At 29.8% G+C, this 26813-nt stretch overlaps 2 protein-coding genes and 1 long non-coding RNA gene across 3 annotated transcripts; 1 reads left to right on the forward strand and 2 right to left on the reverse strand.

The window, feature by feature from the left end:
- Positions 1 to 438: 438 nt before the first annotated feature.
- On the reverse strand, positions 439 to 1932 carry LOC141526569 (uncharacterized). The gene is made up of 3 exons (XR_012479048.1): positions 1377 to 1932; positions 907 to 1189; positions 439 to 836 (listed from the first exon to the last, which is right to left on the reverse strand). It is a non-coding gene; the product is annotated as an uncharacterized LOC141526569 (long non-coding RNA).
- A 788-nt stretch (positions 1933 to 2720) lies between these two features.
- LOC141526568 (uncharacterized) lies at positions 2721 to 12952 on the reverse strand. The gene is made up of 5 exons (XM_074241601.1): positions 12731 to 12952; positions 10872 to 11217; positions 9205 to 9326; positions 3434 to 3877; positions 2721 to 3336 (listed from the first exon to the last, which is right to left on the reverse strand). Exons 1-4 carry the CDS (start codon positions 12773 to 12775, stop codon positions 3452 to 3454), a joined length of 939 nt encoding a protein of 312 aa, XP_074097702.1. The 5' UTR covers positions 12776 to 12952; the 3' UTR covers positions 2721 to 3336; positions 3434 to 3451.
- Positions 12953 to 16130: 3178 nt separating this feature from the next.
- LOC141526583 (uncharacterized) lies at positions 16131 to 22728 on the forward strand. The gene is made up of 4 exons (XM_074241619.1): positions 16131 to 16201; positions 21438 to 21469; positions 21551 to 22111; positions 22204 to 22728. The coding sequence occupies exons 2-4, from the start codon at positions 21454 to 21456 to the stop codon at positions 22356 to 22358; spliced, it is 732 nt and encodes a 243-aa protein (XP_074097720.1). The 5' UTR covers positions 16131 to 16201; positions 21438 to 21453; the 3' UTR covers positions 22359 to 22728.
- Positions 22729 to 26813: the final 4085 nt, after the last annotated feature.

The raw sequence follows: 26813 nt of genomic DNA on the forward strand, positions 1-26813 counted from the left end.
ATATTTTCAACATAACGGTACACTTTTACTGTAAATAATTTCCTCTATTGCAGTTTGGGTAGTTTTTTCGATGTTCTTTGATAATTTGCAATAAGTATTGGAATTGCTCTTCATTTTTGTCAAGTATTGATTATACTCACTAACTAATGCAACAGCTCGTTCTGCTGAATCATTAACAACTTTCAATTGGTTAAAGTATTCTTTATTTTCAATGTAACTGTCATTAGTAGGCCACGATTCAATATCTTTATCAAGGAAGTCATATGGTAAATCAAAGATTTTAAAGAGATTTAAAGACTTTTTAGAAACAAAGTCACTCAGACTTTTTGCGTTAATGAATTCAAATCGTTTTTATCAATTATAAATTTTTTAGCTTTAGAATCTGTACCGTTACGAGTATTAACAGCTCCAACAATATTTTTTTACTTCCAATGAAACGGTATCGTCAAATAATGATAAAATGGCAAGTTCATCACTTAAATACCATAAATGCAAAATCATTTTTTCACAAGTTGCTGAAGAAATCAATGAATTGATATTTTTGTACTCGAATAAATTTTTCAAAAACTGCAAGTCATGATTAGCAGCAGTTGTTGCAGAAGTTGATGAAAACCAAGCTTTTAAATACAGTGTAACTATAAATATACAAATTTGCCGAAGACCGTCCAATTCTTTATTAGAAAGTTTAAATTCATTTCTGAATAGAAACATTTTTAAACTGTAAATTGCCTTCGCCATCCACCTAGCATGATGAATTGCACCAGGACGTTTGAAAAAAATTTCTTCTTGAGGCATTTCTCCAAGGAAAATCAACGACAATCTCGGGGTTGTAGTAACTATCAAAAACAATTAAAAATTTGTCAGAAACAAGAAAATTTTTTTCTTAAAATCGCAGTTAAATCATACCTGTAAGGATTGTGCAATTAAACTAGATATTTCATTTTTTTATCCAAAATGATATCAGCAACAACAGTATCTTCAATTCCAGATTTATAATTAGTTTTATTTATTTCATCCCATGATTTTTTAAATCTTCCGAACATTGGTACGTTTGGCCCAGATGACACAGGCCAATATACTTCAAATGCACTTCTCAATATGATCTCAAAAATGTGGTGACGACATGGTAACCAGATTAACTCTCTTCCCAAAGTCTTTTCAATTGCCTTACATGTACCGTTATGAATTCCTGTATAAAGAAAATAGATAACTATCGTTAAATTTAATATTTTCAACAAATTGTAGATTATATTTAAAATCCAAATGAGTAAATAATTCTCAATAATTTCAAAAGTGAAATTCAGTAAGCAATAAAAATTAAACTAGAACGTTAATAATTAAATATTTTTTAGATTAAATTATCATTGATAAGTTACCTGTATTAACTGCCGTCGTGTCAAAACACATCGCCTTAACATATGAAAGACTAATATGAAAGACAGATATGAAAGACTAATAAAAAGCATTTGATACCGATGTCCGTGGCTGTGAGCCTCTCAAGCCACGAAAATTTTTAATTAAATAGAATTTTTGTAATTTTCCGTCATTATAAGATCTTCAGACACGGAAAAATTGATAAATAGAAACTTTATTTCTGTTTCCGTTTCTCTAAAATCTAAGAGATACGAAAAATTTTAATAAAAAAATTATTTGCTATTTTCCGTGCTTCTAAGATCTGCGAGACACGGAAAAATAGATCAAATTATATTCATTTGACTTTTTTCACTTAAATACATGAAAAAAACGGAAATTTATACTTATCAAGAAGTTATCTATGATTCATGCGGATGTCAAAGCTCTGTTACATTGAAAAAAATTAAAGAAAACTGAATTCTATGCTGATGTCCGACCTTACAGATACGAAAGACTAATAAAAAGCATTTGATACCGATGTCCGTGGCTGTGAGCCTCTCAAGCCACGAAAATTTTTAATTAAATAGAATTTTTGTAATTTCCGTGATTCGAAGATCTGCGAGACACGGAAAAATAGATTAAATTATATTAATTCAACTTTTTTCATTTGAATACATAAAAAACACAGAAAGTTATAGTAATCAATGAAATATCTATGATTCATGCGGATGTCAAAGCTCTGTTACATTAAAAAAAGATAAAGAAAACTGCATTCTATGCTGATGTTCGACCTTACAGATATGAAAGACTAATAAAAAGCATTTGATACCGATGTCCGTGGCTGTAAGCCTTTCAAGCAACGAAAATTTTAAGTTAAATAGAATTTTTATAATTTTCCTTGATTGTAAGATCTACGAGACATGGAGAAATAGATTGAATTATATTCATTCGACTTCTTTTGCACGACTCATGATGCGAAGCATCAGAGAGTGCTTTACGATCAAAAAATTTTCATTTGAATACATAAGAAACACGGAAATTTATACTAATCAATAAGATATCTGTGATTCATGCTCTTAAACCTAAGAGCTACGGAAAATTTAAATCAAAAAGAATGAAATAGAACTTTCGTTATTTTAATGATTCTAAGATCTTCCAGCCACGGTAAAATTGATTAAATTATATAAATTTCTATTATATAAAATATAGTTTTTTTACTTGAATACATGAGATACACGGAAATTTCAACTAATCAATAAGATATTTTTGATTTATGCGGTTGTCAAAGCCCTGGGCACGAAAAATCTTAAAGAAAAGTTGAATCCTATCATGATGTCTGACCTTCCAGATACGAAAGACCAGTAAAATGCATTTTAAATGTAACTCTTTTGCTAACGTCGGAAAATTCACGGAAAATTCATTTTATACTGATATTTGTGATTTCAGGGGCCACGAGACAAAAAATTTAAATAAAAAGCATTTTCAATTGACAACCGGGGCCGTAAGACCTTAAAAGCATGGAGAATTGATAGAAAAATTTTTACAGTAATGTCTGTGACTTTAAGACCAAAAAACACACGCGGAAAACTAGAAAAAAAATTTTTTCTCTCGTACTAATTCCCTGTGCTGTAACACCTAGGGACCTAGGGACACGGAAAATTAAACAAGGACAGAAAATATTGAATAAAATATTATTTTCCACCCTCCGACCAGAATGGGGCAACTTTTTTTGTTTCCTCGGCTTTGTCTCGGCTAAAAATTATATGTGATCTGCGACTTTTGTTAATTCACCGGCATAGTTATGTTATATATACTATTTATAGCAATTTTTGTGGTCATCAAATCTTCGGGAAGCGGTAAAATGAATAAAATTTTTTTTATTTTGATTTCCGTGGTTCTACTACCTAACCGATACAGAACATTTAAAGTTTACGGATTGTTTAAATATTTTTATAGTTCTAGGGCCTCAGAGACATGGAAAACCTGGAAATAAAAAAATGATCACAAAATCGGTAAATTTAGAAATTCTATATTGTTCTTATTGAATAGAAAATTTATTAAAAATTTAACACGGACTTACTCACGATTATTTACAGTTTTACTCAATATGTTCGACTCTGAATACTATTTTTTCATCTGTAGCAAAACATCTACGCCGATAAAATTTCAAATCTTCCAACATGTCATTATAATTACTATTTTTTCTTATCTGTATCAATCCAAGTCTATCATATTTAACAATTCCTTCATCTCGTTCTTTAATATTTTTAATCAACTGTTCAATCTTTTCTCCTTCTTTTTGTTTTAAACTTTCAATTTCTGGCATCTGATCGATAATTCTCAATAATTCTTGAAATCGTTTATCGCCGTTTATATCTTCAGATATGCCTTCAATTTTTCGCCAAAATTCTTCGATAGCTGCATTTCGAGTAACCGTTTCTTGTTTTTGTTCTCTACCTTCATACTTACCAGCAATATTTACTGAAGTGAGCCCGTGACTCCATAGCCACCGATTTGATCGCCCCTAACAAAAAAGAATTGGTTGTCTGTAAAATCGGTTTACGGACGATAGTTTTACGTCATTATTTTGTATTTAAAAATTTAAAAATTTTGAATATTTAAAAATTAAATTAGCAAAAAAAAGGACTTATTGATACATTGTTAATCAAAATTGATACGATAATTTGATAATTGATATAATTATTATTATTTATAATTAATATTAATTATTTCATTAGTTTATAATTTTATACACTTCTCGCAAAAATTAAGGGAACAAAAAAATTTCCGAATTTTTTTGGCGATTTTCAACAGGCTGTATTTCAGTGAAAAACGGTCGTACAGGAAACAAAAAAGCAAAGTTTTTAAAGCTTGAAGACTCTAGTTTTCAGATTTTTTGGTTAAAAATGTTTCGGAGCACTGGTAGCCATGTAATCCTTAGATAAAGCAAGAAGAAAAAAATTTCCCAAATTTCTTACACTTTTTTTTCGCTCCACGGGCATGGAAAAATTTTTCCACCTAGACCAATGCATAGGTCGCATAACCTGCTTATTCTGCTTCAATTTGCTTCTTGCAAGACTTGGACACGATCATTTGTCTTCGAGATATCGAATTTTGAATGCAAAAGGGTCCTTTTCCATTCAACTGCCGATATCTCTGGAACTGCTGGTCGCCCAGCGAGCGGAAAAGAGGTTTCGTTTTCTGCAGAAAATTTTTACAAAAATCTGTCATGGTTAATTTCAAAAAAAATTTTTTTCTACCTAACGTAAAAAAAGAACAAAAAATGCCATTTTCGCTTTTTTTGGTTAATCGACTGTATCTTCGTCAATATTGGGAAGAAGACTTTGGTCAGAGGAAAATTCTTTAGCCCAACGTACCCCGAAGAATCCCCTAAATTTTGGAAATTTTGTTGTTCCCTCAATTTTTGCGAGAAGTGTATTATTATTTTATTAATTTATCGTTAGTAATTATTATTAATTTATAATTAATATTATTTATTAACAAGTATCAATATTATCGATAATAATAATTTGATATTATTGATATGCTTTGACATAAATATTTTTAAAACTGGTTGAACATTTTAATTTTTAATTTTCAAATATTAATTACAGTTTTTCAAACTTTAATTCAAATAATGTGTTTAAATATTATCACGAACAATTAGTTATAGAATAATATTCGAACTGCAAAATCAGTCGTCACGCGAGAAGAGAGATGAGTGTGTCACAAGCTAACTCTTAGGACGATCGTGCCTCTCTATCGCTTGTTCCACGCTCTCGCTTGCACACTCAGGCTCAGGCGGAACGTGACACTTTTTCGTGTGTGCAGCCGGTATTTTTCGATTTATAAGACCTTACTACGTCAAAAAATTATCCTAATCAATATTCACATCAACAATGTTTATCTGCCAGTTGTGGATTATTTTCAATAATTGATTGAGTTTGCTATTTAAAAAGAGTCAAGGAGTTTAATTCTGGTAGGAAATATCTAATTTTTAAATTTATATGATAATAGATTACTTCGTTTGAGATGAATATTTTTTACTCGATTAATAAAGTATTTATGTAGGTATATAAAAAAAACTATCACCAAAAATAGCCTCTTAGTTTAAAATTCAAGTATTCGCTACATGGATTTGAAATTTTCTTATTTATTCAACCCGTGAGATTGTATTTTTTTATTTTCATAGCTTCATGACATTTTACGTTAGTTGATTCACCATAAATAAAAATTGTCAAGAAATCATTACTCTTTAAAAATATTTATAGCTGGTTTATGAACTATGCCTCGTTTTGGCGGAAAAAATTTCTTACGTTACTTGTGTGTAACGTAAGTCAGACCTAAATATTCGCCTGAAAAGAAAAAGTATAATCGTGTTTAGACAAACATGAGGGAGATTGATCATGCATGGTCTGTTTGGGGAATGTTTATGCATTAGATTAAAGCGTGATCGTCCATGATTTTTCTTAAAGAGGATTACCTTCAAATTAGTCATGCTTGGAGAGATTTCCTTTGCGTTATAATTTTATGATAAACTAAGAATTTTTAAGTACTCTTACGAATTGTGAATTTTTTACTGTCGCAACGATACATAAGTCATAAATCAGTTGAAACTTTTTCGAACGAGTAAAGGTTCCTTGATAATTTTTGTTTGTGGTCAATCAAATAACGGAAAATATTGTGAAGCTATCGATAATTAAAGAAAAATTATAAGCTGACGAGTGGATAAATACGAAACTATCAAATCAATTCAGCAAGTATTAAGAATTGAAATTAAGAGTCAATTTCTGGCGACAATTTCTTCTTAAGCACCTCTAACTATATTTCATAAAGGGAGTAAGAATAAAAAAATTTGGAAAATTCGAGAGTGCACAACTCATAATGCTCATTTAATTATGAAATAATAAGAAAATAACAAATTTTTCGATCGTAAAGCACTCTAATGCTTCGCATCATGAGCCGTGCAAAAAGTGAATGTGAAAAAAATATCAAACAGCTAAAATATAATCATAATGGGCACGCGCTTCTAGTGAGATAAGTGTACTCAATGTATATAAATATATATAGTCCTTTGGTTTTTTTTTTTTATTTTATTAAGGGGTTACATGCGTTTCCTCTAGGAAAAAATGGCCTATTTTCAACAATTTTTTTTAATATTAAAAGTGAGATATTTTATTCAAACTTTTTACTGTCTTAAAGATGCATGCTCAATAAAGGATTACTAATATTAAAAAAAATACCCTCCGATATAACATGCGTCCGCGTTGACAACAGAACTTCTAGCAGGATAATTATAAGTAAAAATAAAATATGTGCATTAGTTAACACTTCAAACTAGAACTTGTACGAAAGAAAAAAAAAAAAATTGGATTTTCGGCAGAGAGGATTTTCTAAAAAAAAAAAAAATAAAAAATTTGGTTAAAATTTCGCGACGTTTTTTTTTAATATAGTTGTAATAGAAAAAAATCCGGAAAACGGATGACCCTAAAGGTCATCCCTGCAACTTCCCGCTAATTCCATATCTAAGTGCTTACAATTGCACTTTCATGACGTTTTTGAGCTCAAAGAGATAGACCTCTATGCTTTTGAGCTCTTCGAGCTCTAAAGTCTGATAGTAGTTTGATAAAACACAATTTTTCAAATTTACAAACCGCAATAACTTTAGAATGAATGAACCGATTTTTACGCGGCTAGTGGCATTCGACGCAGGTTTTAAGCATAATTAAGAATCTTTGAGTTTAATTTGATCGAACCAGAAATTTCAGAGCAATTCCGAAAAAACACTTTTTGCGGTTTTCTGTCGTCAACGACAACTCACGAACGAATCAACCGATTCTGACCGACTTGGTGTCGATCGACGTGGTTTTTTAATGTTAAGAGCTGATTAGTTTTTGAAATCGACCGGTCAAGCCGTTTAAAAGTTATTCCAAAAAAACCACATTTGAAAAAAAATTTTTTTGTCGTTTTCTTGAGATTTCTATAAATCTACTGGTCCAAATCGGTTCAAAGTACATTCAAAATCTAAGTTCAGTCAAGATCTTTCGAATGGTCACCAACCGCGATTAAATCGATTAAATCGATCAAACCCTTTCAAAAGTTATGAGAGGTTTACATACATCCACACACACACACACACACACACACACACACACACACACACACACACACACACACACACACACACACACACACACACGGACATAATCGCGAAAACATTCAAGGAAGCTTTCTAGGACTTCAAAACGTCAAGATCTGATGAAAACTCGATTTTCGAAAAACGGGGTAAAACCAATAACTTCCCGATTTTCCTAAATTTTCAATTTTCTTAGCAGGAAATTAAAAATCCTCCGTCACAGACCTTGTAAATTATATTTTGAAGACCTGTCAAAAATTTCATCAAGATGGGTTGAGTAATTCTCAAGAAATCTTAATAACCGTCTTTGAAAACATAGTTTTGAAAAAAATGCGTTTAAAGTTTTGAGTGACAATACAACAGCGCTTTGAGCGCGTAAATTTTTGAAACTGTATCTCCGAAACTATTATTTGCATCGATTTGAAACTTTAGGACAATATTCTAGAGATGTTGTTGAATTTAATAAGACAATAGAAAAAAATCGATTTTTTGAAACCGCGAAACCCATGTAACCCCTTTATCGCAAATAAACGACCAAGTTACTTAGGCATTCGCATTCAATGACTTACAATTTTTTAAGAGAATTTTTCAAAAAAAAGTTCGACTCAATCAATGAAATTTTTCACAAGTTGCAATGTTTTCAGGGTTTTATAAATGAAGGACAGGTACATTTTTAAAATATCTTGATGTACTTTTCCACTGATATTGCACATAATAAATTTTTGAAAAATGTAGAATTAAACTCTATTGAATTATCTTGATAATAGTATGCAAAGTAAATTGATTCCGTGAACAAAGAAGGGTATAATTATAAAAATAGTCGCCGAAATGACGCGAAAAAAAATTTTCATTCATAAAGCACTCTCTGATTCTTCACATCATTTCCTAAAGAAAAGGTTCAATGCACAAATAAAATTCAATTTAAATTTGAATACATAATATTTTAACATTAATTATCATTGTCATCTCCTACAATTTCATGCATTCCTACACTAACTGTTCTAAGTCTTTATTTTTCTCTTGATTAATATAGTGCAACAAACTTTAATTACGAAATTCGCCAATCGTATTAGATGACGTCGTTTTCAACTAAAGAGAATCCCAAAAATTACAATCTGTAATAACAAATAATCATTCATAAGAAGTTCTTGATGCATACCGAATTGTTAGTCTATTTGTATTCAACAGATCACGCCATGAAGCAATATTTGCTGTTAGTTCAATCTTATTTAAAAAAAAACCAGTTTGCATAAGATATATACTAAGCTCTATAAAACTCACTCGCAATTAATAATCTGTGACGCCGTAGAATGTGAATGTACAAACTATGCTGATGCTGAGATATGTGCTCATACTCCCCATTTTGTAAATTGGTAGTACCAGTGCATCGAAAAGTTTACGTTTAAAGCAATACACTTAAAATTGAATTATTGATATGAATTTCATAAAGAGCACATGCTGTGCCTTTTTTAATATTAGCTACATGCCGATTTCATGACAGTGTACTGTCAAACACAACTCATAAGTATTTGAAGGAATTAACAAACTCTATTATTTAATTGTCTAAATATAACTTAAGACTATCACTATGACTATAATTTATTCTGCAAGCATTTGTCGCACTGCCGAAAAATATAAACTTTGTCTATATTTAACATTTTTCCGCTAGCTGTATAACATTTCATGCTTAATAGACATGTAGATCAGGTTATTACCAGACAGAAATGGCTTTGATGATTGTCCCCCGGTAGTAAAAATAAATTGACTGCACAGATATCAATCCATGTGTGCGATGTTTTCGTATGATGCGTGGGTTCCAATGAGACTATTAGCAGGCCTATAATGTAAATAGCTTATTGCTAGTGACCGTATCACGAGAATACGATAATAGATTTGCATTGCAATCACCCATAACATATATATATACAAAGTAAATAATGCTGTGAAGCATTATTAGAAATAAATATATATATATATATATATATATATATATATATATATATATATATATATATATATATATATATATATATTTACTTCTGTTTAGAAATATCTATGAGAAGCTCATTCTGAAAGTTTATTTATCATTAAGTCCTTAAAGGTCAATAAATAACGGCAATGAGTATTTTCGGTTGAAAGGAAATCGAAATTTCAGTGATAAATTTAGATGTGTTTAAATCAATTTTCTAATTAATTTCTCAAAAATAATTTTAATTAATAAAATATTACAATTTAAGGGGACCCGGTAGTTTAGCGGCCTAAAATTTAAGCTATTTTAAAAATTTTATTCCTATATGAAGGGAATGACCTATGCTTTCAAATTTTTTTACACTTATTCTATTATTTATCAACTACAAAAAAATAAAAATCAAGACAAAAAAAAATTTTTTTTTTAATTAAAAAAATGGTGCTGAAGTCCCCCTCTCAAAAGAAAATGGACCTGACTGGTGGAAGTAGATTGATCTCTCCCTCTAATCTGAGATTAAAAAATTGACTGATTTTTAATTAGTAGAAGGATAGTTATCGTCGATACTACAATGAAAAAAAATAAAATATATTTGACAAAATTGCACGTAGTTTCAAGTAAAAATCCGAAATTAATTTTCAAAAAATATTTTTGACTACGCGCCATTTTACGAGAGGGGGACTTCAGCACCATTTTTCTAATTAAAAAAAAATTTTTTTTTTTTTGATTTTCATTTTTGTGTAGTTGATAAGCGATAGAATAAGTGTAAAAAATTTGAAAACATTAGTCATTACCTTCACATAAAAAAAATTTTTTTTTAAATAACTTAAATTTTAGGCCGCTAAACCATCGGGTCCCCATTAACGTTTCTCATTTCAAGTTATACTAAAAAAATTTTCATTAAATTATCGTTTAAAATCCAATGAAAGATGTTTTAATAGCAAATCTGATTAAAAAATATAAACTTATTATTAATTAAAAATTTTTTATTTAAAAATCCGTGGGCTGCTTGATATCAATTAATTTTAATATTTGATAGATATCAACTATTGTAATAGAGTTATTATAAAAATATCGTAGAAAATACCTGTAAATAATTAAATTGAAAATAAATTAACTTTATTCAAAAGAGAAGTTATTAAACCAACAAAATCATTTTGAAGAGTTTCATTGTCTTGAATAAAGTTAAAAAATTTTTGAACTGTAAAATTTTTATTGGTCTATAAAAGTTTTATTTGATTCATAACCTTTTTTTCATCATTCAATACAATAGAATTATTCAGAATTACTTCCATGGTTCAAGATTTGTATCTAACCAGGTAATTTTTTTTTCAATCGATTGATGTCAATTTTTTTAGAAAATATTATTTGATTACTTTTTCATATAATATTCTTACGAAAGAATGAAGTACTTACCAACAAATACATTATGTTTCGGCTTTTTTGATATGAAAGTGTTTAATTGCTTATGATAACTTTCCAAGAAATTATTTGTTCGATTCCGTAGTTTATAAACAGAAATCTGCTCTGCCCCTTCTTGCTTCAACCATTGCTTTTTATAATAATTCAGGTAATCTCTGAAATAATCGCCAAAATCGTTTAAGCATTCTTTTTCAATTTTTTCGTAAACACTTTCAATGAATTCAGCTGGTAACAAAGCAAGAAGTTTTAATCGGTTCAAAACAATGAAAAGTTCCGGGCGTTCTTCTTTAGAGTTATCCTTGTCTATTAATTTCTTATCCTGAGCATTTTTGATCAAGGCCTATTAAAATAGAAAATAAAGTGTAAGTATCTTTTTGTGATTACAAATATACACAAATATAACTTGTGTAATTTTTGGGCCCTTCGAGCGTGAAAATCGAATTTTTGTTCGGAACATCGCTTTTTTTTTTTTTTTAACTTCCCGCTAAGAAAATTGAAAATTTTCGAAAATCGGGAAGTTATTGGTTTCACCCCGTTTTTCGAAAATTGAGTTCTCATCAGATCTTGACGTTTTGAGGTCCTAGAAAGCTTCCCTGAATGTTCTCGCGATGATGTCCGTATGTCTGTGTGTGTGTGTGTGTGTGTGTGTGTGTGTGTGTGTGTGTGTGTGTGTGTGTGTGTGTGTGTGTGTGTGTGTGTGTGTGTGTGTGTGTGTGTGTGTGTGTGTGTGTGTGTGTGTGTGTGTGTGTGTGTGTGTGTGTGTGTGTGTGTGTGTGTGTGTGTGTGTGTGTGTGTGTGTGTGTGTGTGTGTGTGTGTGTGAACATGTAAACCTCCTACAACTTTTGGACGATTTGGCCGATTTCATCGCGGTTAGCGCAGTTCGAAAGAGCTTGGGCATAATCGCATTTTGAGTACAATTTGGACCAATTGCGGCCGGTAGATTTTGAGAAATCTTAAAAAAACCCCGAAAAATTAGCGGGAAGTTAAAAATTATTTCTAATGTGGTTATTTTGGAATAACTTTTAAACGGGTCTACCGATCGATTCTAAAAACAAATCAGCTTTCAACATAAAAAAACTACGTCGATCGCCACCATGTCAGTGAAAATCGGTTGATTCGTTTGAGAGATATCTTGAACAAAAAAAAACCGAGAAAAATGTTTTTTCGAAATTACTTTGAAATTCCTAGTTTGATTAATTCAAACTTGACGATTCTTCACGAGGCTATGAAAACTACGTCGAATGCCACCGATCGTGTAAAAATCGGTTAATTCATTCAAAATTTATTGCGTCTTGAAAATTCAACAAATCGTGTTCGATGAAAATTTTATTAGACTTTTGAGCTCGAAGAGCTCCAAAGCAGAGAAAAGCTATCTCTTTGAACTCGGAGAGCTCATTGTTCTGGCATCAAATAAAAAGATTGGAATAATTAAACTAACCTGACTATAATGGAAATAACAGGTTTTTGTTTTAATGCCAGGAAAAACCTCTTTTAGACTATTTCGTAATGCAATTTCATAATCAGTCATGGAATATTTTGACCTGAAATTTTTGAAATGCTCAGCCAGAAATTGAAATACTCGCAAATAACAATCAGTGCTTTTGTTGTTCATAAGAACCCAAGTGCAAGGTATAGCGTATAACAATTCAAAGAAAATTCCAATTACTCGTTAATAATTTATGTTTAAATATTGTATTGTACGTAATTTTAATTTTTACTAATTTAGTATCCCGTCAAATAGCTAAAAAGTATGTTTTGTCAGCGCCTTAAGAACGTATATCAAGCTTACGCAAAATAATATTTAATAATCACAAAATTTTCATCCAAAATCAAATGAAAAATTGTGAAGTACCTTTTGACAATCGTTATCAGTTCGTAATTGAACCATAACTGTCATCAATTACCCATTATGCACATGCAGATCAGGAAATGCGTCAAAAGTCGCGTCAGTTGAAATAACTTCTACGAAAGGACTAATTTCTTCCAAGTAGTCTGCATCGTACATAAGAACAACAGAAGTGGCTTCCTTCACTTCACGCTTGCTGTTTTGGACTGGAAATGTTAAAAGCTTGGCTATTAATTGCATTTCCTTATGCAATCCATATTTTAATTCTTCGGTGAAACTTTCCATGCTTCTTCCAAATTCCATCAAATTATTCGAAGCTAACTTAATATTAGTATTAACCGGATTTTCTTTTTTAATAGATCGCTGCACCCTCTTGCGTAAAGTACACAACGATAGAGATGATGTCACTTCAGGTTCACTGAAAAAAAAAAAATAATGTTAAAATTCATTACTTTCAGATAATTAAAAATTAAACTCTTATAATTTATAATTCCGGATTTGTTGTTATCAGGATTTTAAAATGATTCATAAAACAATAAATATATCAATTATTTTCGGTTGTATCTTTTGATTTTATACTAAGCCAATTCCTTATGATGACGTTTTATTAAGTTATATGTCATCAAAGTCATATTTAAGGCAGACAATCGATTTTATAGCTATACACATATTTTAAAAAGTGAAGAGAAAATATCACCTATAATCAAATTCTTTAATGGTTAAAAGTTGGAGAAAGATTAAAAAATTTTAATTTCAATTGATTATATAACACAATTAAAAAGTTAATAGTTTGGACACAGAAAGAGATTAATTTCATTAAAACACTGACAAATTATAGCACAAAATAGTAAGAATGTATGAAAAGTTGCATACTTACTCTCGTTCCAAAGCTTTCACAACTTGTTTCGGTTTTACAAATGGTAAACAAGAAAATAGTCTTAGAGTTTGACAAAATTTAGTGTCATCAGCCAACTTAAGATTTCGACTATGTTTGTGACGATATTTGTTAGATTCTTTGAATTTGTTGTCAATCATAACACCACCACCATTGCACCGCTTTATCTTGGAATTATCATAAATACATTTAAAATACCTAAACAACAATGTAATGAGAAAAAATTAGTTACTATTAACTGAATCGACCATAATTTGTAGTTCTATTAATATTTTATAAATTGATTATTGTAAGGAATTTAAAACTTAATAATAACCACATTTTTTTTCCTAAACGTTCATTGAAATATGAATTTTTTAAATGATAAGAATATCCAAAAAAGGACCATTTCTGTCGAGGTGCACGCTTTATTTTCACCATTGCGAAAAATTTTAATTATTATTACGACTAATAACCATGAAAATTGTAATTCCAAGGCAAATGTAATCAACTATTATCATATATATGAACAACAAATTGACTAAGACATTACATGACTAACTTCATTACAGATATTTGCTCAGGGTCTATTTTAAGAATAAATCCACAGAGCTTAGATAGAAGGAGAACGATCGAGATAGGGGGTTTGGTAAAAATGTGTCCTCAAAAATAGTAGCAAATTACTGATGCCTACTCTCACCACCAGAGTAGCGCTACTATCAACTCGATCTCTGTGACGTCATTAAAGACAGCAACTTTGCTACAAATGTACAAGAAGTTTCGAACGTTAACTATAACAAGAATTAAAAATAATAAAAAAAAATAAAAAACGACACGGGCTGACTTGGAAAAGGTTGACATAAATTGAATACGATACTTAGTGACATAAAAAAAAATTTTCCCCCTATTTTGTCACCCCCATGACCCACCCCTATACTGAAACATCACTGTGCACCCTGTTAGCAGTTGTCAAAAAATCTGAAAAAATTCAAGAGACCTTCCCTTATCTCTACCAACACCTTCCAGTAATTTTCATTCATCGGACTCACCCCCATGACCCACCCCTATACTGAAACATCACTGTGCACCCTGTTAGCAGTTGTAAAAAAATCTGAAAAAATTCAAGACATCTTTTGTTATCTCTACCAACGCCTTCCAGTTATCTTAGTATTAAGAAACAAATATTATTATTATAACTTTCATTATTTTAATGGTTCTGGAACAATTTTTATACCCCGAGAAAAATTTTAATTTCTTGTATTGAATTTTTTCGCAATTTTAGGAATATTATTTTAATAGCTAAAATTTTTAAATGGAAAAAAAATTATCTAGTAAAGCTTTAACTATTTTTTTATTATGATTATTTTTATTCCTTTTTTTTTTCTTAATTTAATTATTTTAACTGAAATAATGGTTCTGTTTTTTAGTTAAATTTCGAGATTTTTAATTCTCTATTAATTTTCAATTTAATAGCATTAGTCTAGTAAGATGTACTTATTATGTTGTAACTATTACGTTTTTTACGTTTTCCTTTCAATTTTGTAGATTTTTTTATCAAAATATTTGGTTTATGATCATTCCATGCTTTTTTTTTCATTTAATTAACTAACGTAAATTTTTATTCATTGCAATTTTTTGGTGATATTGTGATTTCAGCATAGTGTAACGATAAAATGTTTATAAAGTTACGAGAAATTAATTGGTAAGTATAAATATAAATAATTATAATTTTTTTAGTTAGTTATATCATACGTTTTCTCTATATTTTTAAATTCTTTAAAAGAAATCTCACTGTTGTGTATTTGTTTCGAGGATTATTTATTTACTTTATAAAACGCGTGAAATTTGTTACTGTTTCCCGACTTACATTCCATTGTTTTTTTTCTTTTGTTTGATTTATTCATTTGGTTTGTGTTAAATAATTTTCTTGTCAGCGATAACAGACGCAATTACAGAATTGTAAAGTTACTATCTCTTGCAGTTTTTATCATAGTTGATTGTGCAGTGCAATTGAATTAACATATAATTTATAGTGCTTAACTAGTATTTTTTTTGTTTTGTTGGATTTAAATTTGTTTGTGCAACTGGACACATTTATTGTTCATAAGTTCTGTACATTTGTCTGTTTTTTGTAATTTTAGTTAGTACAACTTATAAAAATAGTATCAGTGAAAGATTTAGTTAATTTTCACGTTTGTTTAATTTTTATTAGTGCATTTGGACACAGTTATAATTGGGTGTTGAGTTTTTAAGACACCAATTTTTTTTAAACTTTCTTAGTTTTATTTATCGTTATTGAGTTAATCATTATTATTGTGCACAAACATCGTGGGACACATAATTTTTTTTGTTTCTGTATTTGGCTTCTAAAAAAAACTAAAAACTTTACTTAGAAGATACTCTGGCTGCTTTGCATTTTGCATCTGTAACTAATGTATCTACAGATTCGGTAGAATCTGGCGCCAAGTTCCGTTCAAAAATCCCGTTGCAAACGTAGCGCCAGACTACCGAATGTATTTACAGTAAGCAGAACGGTTTTTTGAGGTTGTATAATTTTATTTAATTATACGGTACTACTTTTCCTAAAATGATACATTAGAAATGTAAGTCAGACTCTATTTTATTGATATCAATTAATTATAATTAATTATAACATTGAATTCACTTAAAATTATTAAATTTTATCAGCACAAACTATAGTAAGCCCAGAAATTTCGATCCTGACTTTTTTTCATGGAGAAAAGTCACCGCCACAGACTAGATAAAATAAAAATGTGTAGTAATCTTCCGATAGATACGCAACTACACTGAAAAAAGTTAATTCACAGCTTGCATTGACAACCACCAGAGTGCGCTGATATTATTGTTTTTACATATACTGTAGATGTAATAACGGAATAGCTCACTGAAGTTAGAACCCTAAATTTTTTTTTAATTTTTAATTTTTTTTTATCACGTCTTTAGCTTTTCGTTTGTTCTTTACTGTTCACTTTTAACATTTGTTTGTTCTCAATTTATTTATTTTGAAAATAATTCATTAGTAATATACCTTTAAGTTAGCCCCCGTATTGCATTTTTAATATTTTGGTAGCAATTTAGGTTATCAAACCTCTGTTTTTGATTGTTCATGTATATTTAACATTTGTTTCTACTTCAAATTGTTTAGTTGTTGTTTAATTAACATTTTTAATTAGCTGAATGTATGTATTCTAAATATTCGCACCGCGCATGCGTCAACATTACGTATAGACTTTTAGCGCGATCTTTTGAAAATTATAGTGACAAGCACATTTCATGTGTAAAAAATTAAAAAATCTACAAGTGTAATTTTTTCGTGATTACCCTTTAATTAATTTATTTAATTTAAATAATTACAAAAAAATTGTTAGATGTCCGCCAATATCAATGTCATTAGGTACATAATTAATAACTAATAAATATTCATTTCATTTTGAATTTCTTAAAAATTTCGAAATAATTGTTAATTAATGCATGTATATTTTTTTATATTCATTAATGCTATTTTTCTGAATTCTACAAACTATTTTAAAAAAAAGAAATCCATAACAAATAACAAAAAATTTTAATACTTTATCAAAATAAAACTTATTATAAAATTTTTAAAAACTACACGTTGCCTTTTTTCATGTGACCTCTATAATTTAAATTACAAGAATAATACACTTATACTCTAATCACTGTGCTCGTCACTATAATTTTGAAAAGACCGCGCTGAAAGTTTAAACGTAAAGTTGACGCATGCGCAGTGCAAATATTTAGAATACAAATATTCAGCTAACTAAAAATGTTAATTAAACAAAAAATAAAGAATTGATGCAATTACGTTTTTTTGAAGTTGCAAATTTTATTAAATTCTGCGGTCATTCTTTTTCTTAAATTTCTATTATAAGCGTGTAGTTCATATCTTATTTTCCTTATATTAATTAATTATATCCAATTATAACAATTAATCTGCTTAAAATCATTTAATTTAATCAGCATAAACTATAGCAACGCAAAAATTTCGATCCTGACTTTTTTTTGATGGGCAAAGTGATCTGCCACAGATTAAATAATTCGAGAATGCATAGTAATCCTCCGATAGATAGGACCACTATAGTTAAAAAAAGATATTCCGGAGCTTGCATCTACACTCGCCAGGGTGCACTGGAATTCTTTTTACATATACTGTAGCTTCATGTAAACTCCAATCTCGAAGGGATTCACACTCATATGTTATGTTTTAATGAACTAAGGTGATTCGCTTACAATTACCTTTTTATTTAATTGCTTTGATTCACTTTAAACTTTCAGCGAGCAAGTATAAATTAAATTAATAAATTCATATTGGATGTGCCTAAAAGTACGGCAAATGAACGAAACGGTTACTTACGTGTACGGAGCAATAGAAATTACCGGGAAATTCAAATTTTACTCAAAAAACTTCGCTTGTGTACGGAGCCATATAATAATAATATTAAAGATAATACTGAAAATAATAATAATGGTAATATTTAATTGATGACAAAAATTTCAGCAATCATAATATTTATCTTTATTCTTATCAAGATTGTTATGAAATTATTAAGAATTGAATTATTAAAATCAAATTTACAATTTTCTTAATTACAAAACATTTTAAAGACCCTTAATTGTCTTCTAAAATTTATCTGAAATGGGAAGCTTCTAATTGATAATTTAGTTCATCAATATAAACTATTCTTCATTACATACTGATATCATTTCGTGAAATAAGTTTATATTTTATTATGGATGGTAAGTATTCTTCTTATCACAGAAATAAAAAATCAAAAATAAGAAATTATCTTTTTATTACAAAAATATAAAATTTAAAAACTTAAATTCAACTTTTTATTTTTTAATAGCAAAAGTGCTAGGGAAAAATTTTGTTATGAAAAAATGATTTTATTTTATAAATCAGAATTATTTCGGTTCAGACAACGTTGAATATAACTGTTTAAATTTAATTTTTTATTCAAAAATATCTGCATAGAAATACTTCTTAACTAGAAACCTAATTCCCAATGTTTCATATTTTTGGACTACACTTAAAAATCAGTGTGATATTTTTAGTCGCTTTCAGATGTCACTACTTACGTTGTCAAATCATTTACTCGACAGCCGCTACATTGGTTTAAACCAGGGCCGTACATGTTATGTTTCTGCGTTTATGAATTATTATAATTTCGTTTTTATTTTCACTGCAATTCTAATTTTTTTATTTAATCTTTTATTGATCCGTTATAATATTTAGCCAGAAAAATAGTGGTTGCATAATTTAATTTTTATGCAAATATCGAAATAAGTTTATAAAAATAATTTAGTACGAAACTTATAGCAATTAAATCCACACCATTTTCGGTAAATAATTATATAAATAATAAAATATGATGTGACTTTTTGTATTTTTATTTAAAATTTTAATTAAAATAAAACACTGTAAGTAACATTTATTCGAAAACTTTATCATATGTCGATGACACAAAAGTTATCCAACATTTTTAATTTTTGATTTTATTTGTAATCATGTTGTTAGTACTAAAAATAATTTTAAAAAATAGCACGTGTACGTTTTCAAATTTTTACGGGTATAATTTTTTTATGGTAATTTTTTTAGTAGAAAAAATTATGAAATCTTTCAGCTGTTGGTTAACTTAATTGTCATCATTTATCGTGTATTCTCAATTCAAATAACGCGGTAATCGCGTACGCCCAGATGGGAAAAAATATATTCTTAATTAAACAAATTAATTAGCAGAAACTATAGCGGCCAAGATTTTTGATATTGAACTTTTTCCGATGCCAAACCCAACCGCCATAGAAAAAGTAATAACACGACAGCTTATAGAAATTTCGACAGTAGATGAAATACTCGACTTATAAATCACTATATATATAAATGTCTTTCTTTATGTCCACTAATTAGCGTCGCAGTACTTCTACATTTAAATATCGTCTTACTGCACAGTTGCAGTCGTTAATGACTGTTACACACTAAATAATAAAATATGATAGTTTTTATTACTAATTGCTCATAGATAAGAAAATAATAAAAATATGCCGATGGCTATTTCGTCATTAAAGAATAAACTTATACTAGGAATTCAAATTGCGCGCGTACGCGCGCGCTTTAATCCTAACCAATAAGAAATCAGGGTCCATGTTTTCGATACTAAGCTAACTTCATTCTACCATTAATTTTAGTATATAGGATATTTTTTTTAATCTTATTTTTTAAGTTTACTCCAGCATCAAATGAAATGTGAATAGGGTGCCAAGAAACACTTCTTAGCCGAACACTTTGTATACAAAGTGTCAAATTGTCTCTATATCTAGCCTGAATTAAGATAATTGAAAAACCGCTTACTGAAACCCAGCGATACAAAATGACCGCTGGTAAAATGACTTCTGGCAAAATAAGAAATAAATGTTTAACACAAAATTTTTTGACGCAATGACGCAAAATATTTTACTGTGTATTTCTTGAGTAAAATAATAATTAAAATAATTTTTATAAAATCATATGAATTATCATTTATTTATTTTTATTTAAGACAAAATAAAAACACGCAGTTCTGCATAAAGCCGCAACAAAATAATCGACCAAAATGTTGCGGGTTTTTCGATAAGTGACTACGGAGAGATAACGAGCGCTGCTAACACTCAATCAGGCTTGCAATTGTAAATGGTTTTGTTTTATAATAATCGTAATCGCAATATAATTATCGTTCTGTAGTTATTATTATTTATCACAGTGTTTTTATGCTCAATTTTTTTGTTTGAATTATGAAAATCACGTTTTAATCAAAAACATGATTTTCAGGCGAGAGAGTAGAGCATACCTGCGCACTTCGCGCTCGAGGCATGCAATAATAATAATAATGATAATAATAATAATAATAATAAATATTATTATTGTTATTACTATTATATAATATAGAGTAAGGTTTAAATAGACCGCGCAATGAATAAAAATATCGCGCATGCGCAGTAAGAACCTTTTTGAAAATTACATATGTGTGTGCAGTTATAGTAAAAAGAAATTCAAAAAATTATAAAAGAAAATTCGATCAAAAAAACGTTTTCTCGTAATTGAACAAAGAATATTCATTAAAGATTGAAAAAAATCCCGTAGATATAATTATATTAAGAGCTATGTCTGTTTAAAATTTTAAAACTATTTTTTTAAGAACAAACAACGAACAAACGATAAATTTGCCGGGTCTATCACGAACAAATGCAGAACAAATGATTTAACAAAAAGAGTTTAAAAATGTATTCAGTTCTACTAACTTAAAGAGCTCTCTGCTGTATTATTACTTAAAAAACCAAACTCAGCCCCGAAAGATTTAGTGCATAATGACGTCATCCAATGTGAAATGATTAACTGTCAGTCACTTTTTTTAATAATGACATAATAATGACAACAGGTGCCGCGGTTAACAGATTATGATTATGACATTTTTTTCTCAGTGACGCCATTGTTATTATTATTATTTCTTTTCATTTAATATATTGGCGGATTGCGGTCACATGTAAGTACTTTTTATTTACGTAATTAATCTTAATAATATAATTTAAATATTTTTACTAACAATATAGTAATAAAAAAAAAATAGATAAATTAGTTCCATATATCAAATAATATCAAATAATTAAATTTTAATAGTGGAACTTATTCCTGTTTGTTTTCGATTACTTTACATTACGGTTAGGTTTTTATTTTCAATTATTATGTTTACGTAAAATTATTGAGTTTCTCAAATTTCATTCGCGTTATAAATAGAATAATAATGTGTGATTTTCCTTCTATTACAGCTTAATATCCAACACAATGGCCAGTGACAGAGGTAAATAAGCAAAAAAAAAAAAAAAAAAAAAGTAAAATGATGAAAAACACATATTAATTTAATTAAATTTATTTATTTCAGAAGAATTCAATCGAAATCTCGAGGCGGCGCGAGAAGCAGCGCAGCGTGCTGCTGATCATTATTATTTATTGGTCCAACAGATGAACGGTCAACATTCATCTGTTGAACGAATAAATAATATCAATCAGCAGCCACTGTCCGAAATGCAGCTGATTCGGCTACCACCGCCGCCACCACCAGCTGAAGTACACCAGCCGCAGCAACAAAATCAGCCGCAACAACAACAACAGCAGCAACAACAACAACAGCAACAACAACAGCAGCAGCAACAACAACAGCAGCCGCAACAACAACAGCAGCCGCAACAACAACAGCAGCCGCAACAACAACAGCAGTCGCAGCAACAACAGCAGCCGCAACAACAACAGCAGCCGCAACAACAACAGCAGCCGCAACAACAACAGCAGCCGCAACAACAACAGCAGCCGCAACAACAGCAGCAGCCGCAACAACAACAACAGCAGCAACAACAACAACAGCAGCAACAACAACAACCGCAGCAACAACAACAGCAGCTGTCACTGTTGCCGGAAATGCCACAACAGCCGCCCCAAACTACTCGTATGTTTTTTTTATTAAGAATTCACATTAAACATTATTAAATTAAATTTTCCAATTCAAACATAAATAATAATTAATTTCTATCTTTACAGCCCGCCATCTTTCAGCTGGAAAACAGCGAGAGTTAAAGCATGGGGGAGGCAGGAAAAGGCGTGGCTGGGCAAATCGGCGAGGACAAGGGCGTGGTCAGGGTCGACCATACCCCAGGGGGCGGGGAAACCGTCCTATCATTAATTATTATTATTAAAAATAATTATATTTATTAATATAATAATTATTAATAATATTTATATTTTTGCCCTCCGGGCGAAAAGTGGTAACTTTCATCCCGTTGCGCTAAACAAAGTTGCCGCTTTCTGCCTTTGTCGGACAAAATTTAGTATATTACACCCCTTGGGAAGGAAAATAAGAAAAGCCTCAGATCCCATGTAATTGTTAGCCGAGGCGAAGCTGAGGTCAACAAACATGTGATCTGAGGTTTTCTTTTTTACTTCCTAAGGGGTGTATACTATTTTTTTGTCCGACGAAGGCGGAAAGCGGCAACTTTGTTTAGCGCAGCGAGACGAAAGTTGCCACTTTCCGCCCGGAGGGCAAAAATAGTATATTACACACCGAGGGAAGTAAAGTAAGAAATGTCTCAGATCACATGTAATTGTTGGTCGAGGCGAAGCCGAGGTCAACAAACATGTGATCTGAGGTTTTCTTTTTACTTCTAAGGGCTGTATACTATTTTTTTGTCCAACGAAGGCGGAAAGTGGCAACTTTTTTTACCGCAGTGGGATGAAAGTTGCCACTTTCCGCCAGGAGGGCGAAAAAATAGTATACAGCCCTTAAGAAGTAAAAAAGAAAACTTCAGATCACATATTTGTTGATCTGTGCTCCGCCTCGGCCAACAACACATGTGTTCTAAGGCTTTTCTTATTTTCCTCACCAAGGAGTGTAATATACTATTATAAATATAATTATTATTGATGATAATTATATAATAAATTTAATCATCACTACTACTACTACTACAACTATTATTATTATTATTATTATCATTATTATTATCATTATCATTATGATTATTATTATTATTAATATAACTATCATTTGCATTATTATTATTATTATTATTATTATTATTATTATTATTATAACATAATATATAATATATAATTAATCAAATTTGTTTTTAATTTATTTTACCCGGACTTTAAATTTCTAAGGATGTGGCTACAGGCACCGCAAATGAACGATACGGCTCCTTATACGTGTGGTATTTTTAAATAAAATACGAATTTCCCGGTATTTCGTGGCGCTGCGTAGACATACAGTGCCGTATCGTTCACTTACTGTGCCTTTAGCCACATCCAATTTAAGTTCTTCATTGTGTCAAGTATATGTTTATCCGATGTTTCAATCATCATTTCAACTAGATACTTATAGATGCAGTTAGGTGACACTGTATCGTTAACAATCTAAATCGCCAGAAATTTGAATTTTTTATTGAGTCAAATATAAATTTATACACAATTCCAGTCATTATTTCAATTTGATATTTGTAGCTACATCTAGGTGGCACTTTATCGTTATCAACATATATATTAAGATTTTATTTATTTATTTTGACGATTTTGAGTGTTGTGAGCATTTCTCAAAACACGCTTTTAGTGTCTATTCAGTTCGAAACTTTACTATCATCTTTAAATGAAGCCGCAACAGAATAAGTTACAGCATTCAAAAAACGCGCTTTTTCTGGAAAAATGGATTAAATCTCAAGACTAAGCGCAGTTTGTTTTTACTGTATTTATTTCTGATCTGATGTTTAAATTTATGCGGTAAAGGATATCTTTTGCAAAATGGCGACAGAAAAAGATTCCTTAGTATCCGTAAAATGTGGTCAGCAACAATGTGTCCGCTCTAATAACGGTAGTTTTATCACATCAGATTAGTCGTTAGATTGGTGAACTAAACCAGTACCGTATTAAGAAGAATTAATTTACAGATTTCACCTGACAATTATGAAGTATTCATTTAATAGATGGCAGTCAAATGCTCAAGATTGAATGCAATTGATTTTTGATAAAAATTTTGTGGCCATCTGTTGAATGTACCTTCGTAATTGTCAGCTGAAAATTTTTATTGACTTTCTTTATACTGCACTGGTTTAGTTCACCTGTCTGGTAATGAAAAATTGAAAAGGTTAAATTACCCAGTTCAAAGAGGGCACATTGTCGCCGATCCGTAAAGTGTCCAGTGAACTTGGTTCGACTGAATACGCTCATCGTCTTTACTTAATTATTAAGTGAGAACTTCTATCTCCGAAACACACCCAACCTAACAATTATACTTCGGGCTATAGTGCGCCACCTATCTGGACAAATATTTATTCATAATTAAACTTAAGGTCAGTGTGGCCAGATCATCGTGCTCTTTTCTTACCCCCACTTTGTAGGACACTCATCTGACTATACTAAAAGCGGTACAAAGTGGGGGTAAAAAAATCGCACGATCTGACCACACTGCTTAATGTTGCTTTCTAATGTCGGTTTATGACTCTTATGGTTATGTTTACTGTTATGTTTACAATTGTACGCATTAATTTGATTGTAAATTTTGTCTTGTATTCATTAACTTAAAACTTTTTAAGTAAGTTTATTAGTGGAATTTGAGAATTATAACAATATAACTTGATAATATATATTGATAAATCGTTATTATTTACGTAATAATAATTATTTATCAAAATATTATTATTTCTGTTGTTTTCATTGTCAAATTTTTTCATTAACTAACGGTGAATTGTATCTATTCAGCGTTCATAATTGAAATTTTCTAATTACTCCTTACATAAAGTTTGAACTAAAATAATTTCCGGTTCTAAAAAAATTTCTCTTTTTTTTAAGCTTAAATTTTTCTGTCCTTAGTTTAGTTGAGAAGTAATTAGAAATTTTCTATTTTAAACAATATTGAAAAAACGGTCTGCTGTGCGACTGGCTAAATAAAAAAAACGGTCTGCTGTGCGACTGGCTAAATAAAAAAAACGGTCTGCTGTGCGACTGGCTAAATAAAAAAAAAAACGGTCTGCTGTGCGACTGGCTAAAAAAAAAAACGGTCTGCTGTGCGACTGGCTAAATAAAAAAAAAAACGGTCTGCTGTGCGACTGGCTAAAAAAAAAAAACGGTCTGCTGTGCGACTGGTTAAAAAAAAAAAACGGTCTGCTGTGCGACTGGCTAAATAAAAAAAACGGTCTGCTGTGCGACTGGTTAACTTAATTTAAAAACGGTTTGCTGTGTGATTGATCAATTAAATTCAAAAACGGTCTGTTTTGCGATTGAATAATCTAATAAAGAGTTTTCTTGTGCGACCAATTAAAGAAATAAATTTATTGTGACGTACTTTTTCATACTTAAATATAAATTTTGTTCAAGTAAATAAAATTGACGGTGTAATTGAGTTATTTATTATACCTTAAAATAACTTTATAAGCTTTTATTATTATTATTAATATTAATTGTAAAAATTTGATTAATAATAAAATTTGGGATTTATAGTTGAAAATTTTATTTTTATCCTTATCTTTTATTTTTACTTAACCAATTTTTGTTATTACCTTATTAAATCAAAAAATGATTCCTCTCACAGAATCGGACTATTCTATTATTTCTCGTAATCAAATATTAGAAGATCAGCATATCGATCGATTTGCCTTTCTTCTCCACACGCAATTTAATTATTCTTATCAACCTTCTTTGTATGTGCAATATCCTGATTTAATCGAAAAATTAGACGTCAATCGATTACATATTCAAATTCTACACAGCCGTGACACAGAGTATGCTTTCAACGAAAATGATAAATACAGTACTGATCATTGGGTTTGTAGTTTTTATGATACAAAAAAAATTTATATTTTCGATTCAGCAAATAAAAAGCAACTTCACAAAAGTCATCAGATATTTTTAGAAAAATTATATCCCAGTTTTGAATTTAACGCAAATACGGTTGAATTCCCTGATGTTCAAGGGCAACCAAATAATTACGACTGTGGAGTTTATGCAATAGCATTTGCAACTTCTTTGGCTTTAGGAGAGTGGCCAATAAGATCTTCATTTTTATATGATCATAATCAAATGCGCCATCATTTAATTAAGATATATCAAACTAATAACATATCTAGTTTTCCAAAATTAATTCTGAAAAAAATTTAAGGAAACCTATTTTCAATGCAATGAAAGAAAAAGTATGAACATCAATAACTATTGCAAAGTCTTTCCAGTTTTGAATATTGATAAGAAAACGATTACAAAAGTAAATCAAGAGCCGAAAAATTTCAATGGTACAGAAAGTAATTACTCGTCAATTAACATAAGAAAAAGAAAAAACGACACAATGCTGGTCAATGATTATGAATTATCTACAGTTAATATTAATAAAAATCCTTCATTCAGCAAAATATAGAAATAAAAAGTAGTACAATTACAAAAAAAAGAGATTTACCAACAAATGAACGGCGAAGAAAGATTAAATCAATTTTAAATGAAGAATTGCCAACTAAAAAACGTAGAAATACCAATTACACGTCTTCTTTACCAGTATTGAATGACAAGTATCTAAATATGGTTGCATATGGAGATCAACTGCAGGATGAACATATGTATCAATTTAAATTAATTCTAGCTAATTGTTCGAATTACTACGATCATCGTGATACATT

The sequence above is a fragment of the Cotesia typhae genome, unplaced genomic scaffold, assembly GCF_013202065.1.
Source record: "Cotesia typhae breed Kobodo isofemale line unplaced genomic scaffold, CoteBio_Ctyphae contig_35, whole genome shotgun sequence".
Lineage (NCBI taxonomy): Eukaryota > Metazoa > Arthropoda > Insecta > Hymenoptera > Braconidae > Cotesia > Cotesia typhae.